The sequence below is a fragment of the Mitosporidium daphniae genome (genome assembly GCF_000760515.2).
Source record: "Mitosporidium daphniae strain UGP3 chromosome Unknown contig-22, whole genome shotgun sequence".
NCBI classification, from domain to species: domain Eukaryota; kingdom Fungi; phylum Microsporidia; genus Mitosporidium; species Mitosporidium daphniae.
Window position 1 is genome coordinate 41634 of NW_013546589.1, and position 9133 is coordinate 50766.

The window sequence follows — 9133 nt, forward strand, 5'->3', positions numbered from 1 at the left end:
CTTTACTTTCTATAATGATCCATTCGCTTTCTCTGGAAAAGGTTGATTTTGTTTCACTGTCAGAGGAGTTTCCAGCACTTAAGAAATAGTATTTGAGTATTTTTTACATAGTATGACAAAAGGGTACTTTAATATGAGGCTTCCACACGCTGCCAAGTTTGTTGCATATACTTTCACATAAATAGAGCGTTGAACTCTTCACTATTGCAGAAATATTTCAGCCTTGACATCCTTATTCCAGATGGCCATCTCTGCCCGCAAGTACTTTGATGCCTTTGTTTTAAAATTAGGTTGCCAACAGGTAGGAAGCGGTGAATTTATTGGAGATTGTCCTATTTGGAATGGATCGAGGCCACCTTGCTTTCGCTAAATAAATATCTCCTCGGTGGAGCTACTGGAAAGCTTGGCACTCCCATTTCTTTGACAGAAGAGCTCTGTGGCATTGATATGTGAGCACCGGCAATTATCACCCTTAGAGGAACAGGATCCTCGTGTATTTATCCTCTTTTGAGGGCTTGTAGGCGGCCATCATGGAAATGGATAGCTACTGGTATTTTCCAGCTTTTTTAATAGTTGTACATTAGAGTTGGATCCATTTGCTTATAAGCATGCGCAGGAAAACATTGAAAGAAACAACTACACGTCAAAAATTCACCTACTATTGTCACCGGGAAGAGATTGCTTTTTTGAGCCAGTTTATGATTTCGTTAGCAACGAGGAGCATCGATTGCTTACATTCACCATGTGCAATCCTCCGTTTTACAAGTCCGAGCTGGATCGAAGCGAACGAATACAAGCCAAAAATACCGCATTTGGCGTCACCTGTTTCCAAAAAGGCTCGGATTCGGAATCATTTACAGAGGGAGGAGAGTATGAGTTTGTTTCAAAAATGATCAATGATTCCCGCAAATATTGCACCAAAATATTGTAAGGCCGCCTGTATGTTCCCATGCTGTAGGATTTTCACTTCCCTGATCGGGATCAAATCAAACTTCGAAAGGCTAAAGCTTGATCTCAGCACCCAGCAAGATGTTGAGGAATTCATTTAATTTCATCGTAGATACTATGGCTTAATTGGACTACACTCCGACAAGGGAATGTGGCAAGATGGATACTGGCTTGGAGCTTTTTTCCATTGAGCGAAGAAAAATACAAGCTACCTTCGCATGTGATTTGTATTAAAAGGGAGGCCTTGCGAGATTTGCTACAAAAGCCCCCATATTGCTTTTCGGTGATTTGCCTCGATAGCAATATGATGCAAGTCACGGTGCCTCAATCAAAAATGCATTGCTGGACAAGATCCGCCAGACGAGCAAAGCGGGCATATAGCCTGGTCGACCAATGTGATGAGGGGTTCCATTTTTGGATCCTAGACGACGATATTAACGCGCTTTCTATATGTTTGTTGCCGAAGCAATTTTCACACACAAGCGAGCATGTCTTTACATCGCTGTGTAACCATCTTCAAAAGATTATTGTCTACTTATGATGGTCTAGTTGGGATGCTTTTAATTTTGGAAACAATAATTAGCAGGCACCGGGTTGATTGGACCAGAATACGAGCGCTCTGTTTTGATGGAAATCTTTTTTTCGCTCGGAATGGACGTGAACGTGAACAGGATTTTGTGTCCGCACGTATTTAATAAACATTCTTGATGGATCCACTTTAGCGCATCATACAAAAACTGCATGCACACATGCGGGCTCTATATGAAAAGCATTGGAACACTACCCAAGGCGTTTGTAACTTATGCTTGGCCATTGAGGGGATATCTTCAGTTTTGATGAAAGACGTAGAGACTACATTGAGATTACGGTCTTTGTGGCCAAGATAAATCAGAGGCGTATCAACGAGGAAAGCTTGCGCCCAAAACTTTAGCAATCGAGACCTGGCGCGTCACAAAAACAAAACTACCTAAAAAAGCTTTCGCTGTTCAAGATATGCTTGTTGATGGTCTTCAATTCAATGAAGCTATTCAGTGGCAAGCGCTCCAAATCGGCAAGCGATTCAGGCCACACGCAATCCATCTCTGCACCGTAACATAGCGTCAGATCTTCCCCAAGATCTCTCCTGATGACAGCACCGAATTCGGAGACCGGATCCACTGCATTTTGCAATCGAAGGTTTAGAAAATTGGTTTCGGCTCGCCCTAAACATTGCAGGGCCTCGTATTCGTCAACATCAAGCGTACAAATGGTTTCAAATTTTTTTCCTCCATACACGGCAAGCAGTAGTTTTTCATCTGCCATGCATGGGTCGGCCGATTTCTGCTCGACAATAAAGATGCAATTTTGCGAATGGTTCATCGACACGACAAGTGAAATTGTGTCTTTTTCATAAGGCAGAATCATCAGCTTTGACAAAATGCCCCTCCATGTAAAGATCAGAAGCTTTTTGTACGAATCAAGTCTCAAGGCAGGGAATATGGACTCCACATCCCCCTTTGCCGATTTGCTTAGGGCCAAAAAGACATTGTCCAAAGGTGTATACAGCCTTTCTTTTCTGATAAAGTCCTTTCCAAAGTTATGAGTGAGCGAGTAGCTGGTGCACGGCGAGGATGAAGGATCGGCCAGCGGAAAGAATATTCTCTACACCAATTAGAACCTAAAATACAAGTTTCGAGCAGTCGTGTTGAAAATGGCCATGCTCATCAATGCTGTAATATGCGAGCGGAGTAGAAAAAGGCGCCAATTTTGACTTTGTTTCCGAGTGATCATTTATCGTTTTAATAGTGCATGTGGACATGAGGGCGCGGCGCGGCGGAGTGCAGGGAAAATTTGAGCCGATTTTACAACTTTATAATAAACTATGCGCTTGATGGTGGCCGCCATGATGATGATGAGCGCGCAACATTGGTGATCACCAAGGGCCCCACGGCATCGATCAGCATCAAAAGTCGCATGGCATTGATGATGCCTGTGCGGGAAGAGTTAGGAGCTATAGTCGACATCGCTTGCATGTTCATTGCGAATATCAACAAGAGAGTTATAGTGTTCCCCGAGGCCGTGTGAATAGCGATGATACCTACGGTCAGCTATTAGATGCGTTACGACAGCAACAGGGGCGGTGTATTTTCGGTCGACTGATATTTTTCGCCAATTTTGAGCACAGGGCACGATGCTTGGTACACCCAAATCGGGACACGGTGGTACTCCGAAAGGGCAACGATTTCCTGCTCCCCACCCCATTCTGCTGTATCGGCCACACGCTTACAATGCTGAACGAGGTTTTCTAAAACATCACAATATGCAGTGCTACCGAGAGTGTTTTCTTCCACGCCCTCGTCATCGGCCAGGAAATACGGCAAAAACGAATCGGCGTTGTTTTGGATAAAAGAGGACGACATTTTCCTAAGCTCGCCAATCGAAAATGTCTACTTGCTTAGTTAACGACCAAGCAACCTTCGAATGCCGCGTGTAAAATTGGTGAGAAATTGCAGAAAAAAGGCAATGCCCATCGGCGGGCATTTCTTGGATCTCAAGGTTCGCTGAGCACAGGATGTTTCCAAGTTTTTTCTCCTCTTCCTCGGACGCCTTTGGATGCCAAATGAGAGGGGTTTCGGGAAACCCCTTTTCGGGGGCTCTGCTTCGATTCCTTGATCTAGCTTTGGCATTTGAGGGCGCTTCAGGCATGCTGCAACGTGTTTCTGATAGCATTTTTGCCTTAAGGCACGAAAGCTCCTCAATTTGCTGTCGCAGTTGCTTTTTATGCGCCTTGGGCGCCGAGTTCATTTTCAATTTCAAAGCCTGGATTTTGGCCTGCATGTCCTTTGGCTTTGTCAAATCTCCAAGGCAAGCAGCGTTCATTTGATTTAAAAAATTAAATTATTTTTTGCCATGTCGGTTAAACTCTCCAGATCGGTCCTTTTGGTTTCGAGCCATTCGCTGCTGGTGCCTTCAAGTACAAAGTTTTGCCGATCCCTCTTGTTCATAAAAAGACACTATTCCAGCGAGCTGCCTTCCAACAGTGATATGATGGGGGCCCCCCCAACGGCATTCTCGACCCGAGGAGACCTTGATTTTTCTCAAGTATTGGATGCTCCTATGACAATTCAGTCGTTTGGTGGAGTTTCACCTGTCGGAATGATGGAAAATGTCCTTGGCCTTCTTCATTACAATGCTGGCCTTCCCTGGTGGCTAAGCATAATATCGATCGGGGTTGTTGTAAAGACCGTTTCACTGCCGTTCTTCATCCAGAACCAGAGAACCACAGCCCTTTCTCAATACCACAAAACTAAAATTTCAGCATGGAATGACAAGATCCAAAATCTGGATAACAAGGGGCAAAGGGCAGCATATATGTCCGAAAGACAGGAATTGGCAAAATGGCGCACAGAAAATGGCTTCCCTTCTGGCTTGGCAAGCTTTCGAAATGCAGGGGCAATTATTTTGATCTCCATCTCTGCTTTTCTAGCTGTCCAGCATTTGTGCTCTAACGAAAGTCTGGTTTCTCTTTCAGCCGAGCGGCTTGGGTGGATCGTCCTCTCAAAGCCAGACCCAACCCTGATGCTTCCTTTGCTTTCCACGGTTCTTTTAATTGCAAACATCAGCCTCTCATTTGCCGTTGGTGGCAACGGCGCACTTTCGACGCTTCCTTTTGGAATGAAGGCCTTTTTGTATGCATTGACATTTAGCTCGGTTCTTTTCACTAAGGAGATGAATTCCGGGCTTCTTCTCTATTTTACGACGGCAAATGTTTTAAACATCCTCCAAACGCTGCTGATTCGCATTCCCGCTATTCGAAAGCGGCTTAACCTTATTCCCTTGGCTTCGATCAATGAAAAGAATTTGGCCTCCTTTTATGCAGCAAGAAAGCCATCCCCATTTGCCAACATTTTCCGCCAAAGAATGGACGCTGCGCGCTACAAAAACGAAAGCCGCCAAGAAATGGTGCGGCCAGCGCCTCCAAAGCAAATCATAAACCTTGAAAGACTTGTTGTTCCCACAAAAGAGGGCTTTAATTTTAAATAAATTTAATGGAAATTGTACATCTAAATGGTGGACAGCCGCTTTTCGAACGATTTTATCGTCAATTGGGCCATTTTGGAGAAAATGGGATAAAGGGTCGTTCCGTACACGGAGTTGGCAAATTCAAATTCCACGCGAAAATCGACAAGCGTCTCGCTGTCCGAGTTCGGCGTGAATTGCCACCGAGTGTGCAAGTTGTTGAAAATGGTCGAATTCAAACACTTGGCCTAGGGTCAATTAAGTCCGCAGCAAGATGGGATACCTCTATTGACTGGTAAGGGATACCTATGACCCTCGAAATATAGCGCAGCTGGATGGCGATCACATCTATTTGCAGCTCTGCAAACGTAACTGTCGGAACAGGATTGGTTTGGCCAATGATGGACGAGCATGAGGGATTGTCCGAAATGTTGCTAAACGAAATTATCCTGGACCGCTTGATACCGGGTATGAACTCGGAATATTTCTGCACATCAGAAACGCACGAATACACCTTGAGGATGTTGTGAGGAAGCACGTGTTGCTGAGAAAAGCTGGAATGAAGGCCTTTGGTAATTATATTCCCAGAGGCGGACATTAATTTTAAAAATTTTATGGCCATCTGCATTAGACGCTGTACCATTGACGATGTTCTTGACCTGCAAGAGTGCAATCTTATATGTCTTCCCGAAAACTACCAAATTAAATATTACATGTACCACCTAATTGCTTGGCCACAACTCTCATACATTGCCTTAACCAGCGACGGCAAAATTGCCGGCTACGTCATGGGAAAGCTGTAAGTTTTTGTTTGTTTTTCTTAGCGAGGAAGACGACCCAAATAAAGTGACCGGCCATTTTACATCCATTGCAGTTAAAAGAGAATACCGGCGATTGGGGATCGCCGAAAAGTTGCTTCACCAGTCCCTCAACGCCATGGCCAGCATATACAAAGTGGAGAGCATATCCCTCCACGTGCGGCAGTCAAATGTTGCTGCCATCTCGCTCTACTCCAAGAAGCTTGGATTTGAGATTTCTGAGCACGAGCCACAGTATTATGCAGATGGCGAAGATTCCTACCTCATGAAAAGAGTATTTTCATACACCCAATAGTTATAAATTTATTTAGAAAACGCCAAATAGCGTAGAGTAGAGCAGTGTAGTGTAATGTGATGTGATGTAATGTAATGTAATGTAGCGTTGTTGGGACGAGTTGTTCTCGCTCCCAGATTCCAAGTATGTGCAAGAGCTACATGAAGGGCGCCCATCCAACGTACATCCGACACAGGTTCTCAATCGATGTGGACTCTTTGATGAGCTCAGAAACTTGCCCCTCAATGGAGAGGCTTAAAATCTCTTCTGAAAACGAAAATCCAGACTTTGGAATGTTTCCAACTATCCCCCGCACCTTACACTCGATGGAGTGAAGGATTCTGCGAGCCTCTGCGCTGTCGTTTTCAGAATTGAGCTTTGATGGCTTTCCACTCCACTCGATGATGGGATCGTACACGAAGGTTTCAAGATTTCGCAAAAGAAAAGTTCGGTTTGTCCTTATGATTTGAAGCACAATTGAACAGCATCTTTTAAAGGAGCCCTCTGTTTGGGGAATGCCCATCGCATCGACCATGTTGTGAGTGAGTCTGAACGGGACCACTTCGGGCTTGGCAAATGCAAGGCCCTTGTCAAAAAGGCAGTTAAAGTCAACATGCACGATTTCTCCAGACACGGCGTCCAAAAGGATATTTTCGCCATGCCGATCTCCAAGCCCAATAATCCATCCAACAATACTCATAATTGCCAGGGTTTGTGTGTATTTTAGGCGAGATACCAGCCATTGATGAGGATCGCTCCACGTAAAGTAGAACCACTCGAAAAATACTTTTGGAAAAAGGGGCAGAAAATGGTCGCAAAAGATATCCCTCTCCGGTTTCTTTAGCGCCGCGATTTCTTTGAGCCGCTTTGGAGGCACCAGCATCTTTTTGGACTCATAAATGCCGTTCAAAATAGAGCGGTATGTGGTGGTGTGAGGAACCCATTCTATCAGCCCGCATTCGTCATTTAGCGGGACAGCAGCATAAGGCCGCACGGTGAGTTTTCTCTTTGAAGACTCGGCATTGCTGGACAAAAGATCGCCAATGGACATCAAATATTCCATGAACCGAGAATCTTTTCTCAAGTCATCCTTTGGCTTGCACAAAAAAATGTATGGATTTCCATTGCATGCGTAAAAGGTAAGTTTCTTTGGCCTTTGCAGGGACAGCATGATTTCGATTTTATCCTGCATATCGACAATTAAAAGCGAATCATCAAACTTGAACTTCAAACAATGGAGATTCGGAAGCTGGATGTTAACGGGAAACAATTTCTTCAAAAACTTAAAGTCCTTTTGAAGGGATGCTGATGTAGCCGTAACCTGGGCATTGCAAAGATGTATTAGCGCCTCGGTAAAGTTAATCCCGGTATCCACCAATGAGATCATTCCGGGAAAGACTTTTGCCGATTGTAAAATGTCATTTGCTCTGGAGGCCCTCAGCGGGTGAGAAGACCTGCTAACGCTGAGCAAGTTCCAAAGAACCGTATGCGGATAGTCCTTAAACAGAAGCAGTATGCATTTTGATATCAAATCGGAGACACATTGGCGCTCATGACAAATGCGGCTAATTAAATGCGTAAACTGGCTGCAAAATTGAGCCGGCGTTATGCGTTCAAACAATCTGATCACCACCTTATGGATGGACGAAAATAGCGCTTCATTTTTCACATTGAGCCAAAAAGAGAGCAACTTGGGAAAAGATTCGTTGGTCAAGCTTTTTCCGATGATTACGACACGCGCGAAATTCTTCATCGCATTTAGTATCCATTCAATTTCTTCCCGAGAGCAGTCGCTTTGGTTGTATTTAAAATTCGAAAACAAACGCAACTGGAAGTTTGCCAAGGCATAGTAGTTTTTTTCGTTTTTAGGGGAAAGCTGAATGGCCTCATTAAAGATCGGCAGAAGGTCATTTAGGTTGTAGGATTGGCTTGATAATTTCCATTGCGAGAGCCGTCGCCTTAGCTTGCTCTGCTGATTCCTTTCAAACTCATCGGTTTGCGATATCTTTTCAAAAGGTAGCGTGAGTTTTTGAAGCGAGTGCACAGCAGCCTCGGTCAGCTCTCTGTCCCACAAATATTTACATTGGTGATACAGCATTTGGGTTGCCTTTGGATAGATGGGCAGGCCGCACTTATTGTCGCTCACCTTTGCTTTTTCAAAGATATACCTAAACATATTGTGCAGCTTTAGGCTCCTCGTTAGCTTTAAAGATTTGATGGTGTACGGAATCAGGGTCGAAGAATTGAAGAGCATTGATGCCAAGTAGTGGAAAAACAGGATTTTTTCCGAATTTTCGCATATCAACAGCGGAGAACTAATGTGTCCATATGTTTTGAGCAGCAAAGGAAGCTCTGCGTTTACGGAAAAAGTAAATAGCAAGTTGAAAAAGTTCAAGTTATTGAATCGGACCGAATGCAGAACCTGGTTATTCTCAAGCTCAATGATCAGCGATTTGGAGAAAGAATTCAAAATGGACTTTGTGTCTGAAAGCTTTGAAAGCGCAGAGTTGAACAGCGAGGGAATGAATTGCGTCGAACACGAACCCATTTCCAACTTCAACGGAACGTTCCAAGTTTGCAGTTTCCACGCAGCGGCAGCATATGCATCCCAAATAAACAGGGGAATCCAAGAATCCTTTGCCTGATGACAATACGAGTCCAGAAAGCAAAATGCGGACGAATATTGGTCCTGCTTGAGGTGCTTAAGGGCAATTTCATAGGCCAGAAAGTGCTTTTGCTCATTATCCTTCAAGCTTGCCTCTTGAAGCACAAGCATATCTGAGTCTTCTGAGGAAACCGGAAATAATGTGTCATAAATGCACTGGGAAGAAAACCATGCGGCGTCATCGGGAATGTCCAATTCTTTGTAAGTGTTTTTCAAATATTTAGAGGAAAAGATGCAATTTGCGCTTTCATTGTGCCTGTGTGCAAGCTCGAAAAAGTACGAGGCCTTGATAAAGTCGTTTGTTTTGTAAAAATATTTTGCCAAATCAAGCCTGGGTACAAAAGGGCTTTTGGAGATATACTCAACAAAGTCAACACACGATRCAATGCAAAGGCTTGTAAAGTAATACTGAACGACAGGAAACAGAGC

General features: G+C 44.1%; 3 protein-coding genes across 3 annotated transcripts; 1 reads left to right on the top strand and 2 right to left on the bottom strand.

Moving 5' to 3' along the window:
* Nucleotides 1–1911: 1911 nt before the first annotated feature.
* On the bottom strand, nt 1912–3807 carry DI09_22p270 (DubA-2-like protein; the record flags this gene model as incomplete). The annotated part of the gene is made up of 4 exons (XM_013382975.1): nt 1912–2589; nt 2865–3035; nt 3111–3351; nt 3395–3807. 4 exons carry the CDS (start codon nt 3805–3807, stop codon nt 1912–1914), a joined length of 1503 nt encoding a protein of 500 aa, XP_013238429.1.
* A 1853-nt stretch (nt 3808–5660) lies between these two features.
* DI09_22p280 (N-alpha-acetyltransferase 10) lies at nt 5661–6298 on the top strand (the record flags this gene model as incomplete). The annotated part of the gene is made up of 3 exons (XM_013382976.1): nt 5661–5746; nt 5772–6039; nt 6146–6298. The coding sequence occupies 3 exons, from the start codon at nt 5661–5663 to the stop codon at nt 6296–6298; spliced, it is 507 nt and encodes a 168-aa protein (XP_013238430.1).
* Nucleotides 6197–9133, bottom strand: DI09_22p290 (uncharacterized protein; the record flags this gene model as incomplete). Its single annotated transcript, XM_013382977.1, has 1 exon — nt 6197–9133. A coding segment is annotated over one exon (2937 nt), but the record flags the coding sequence as incomplete, so codon positions are not given.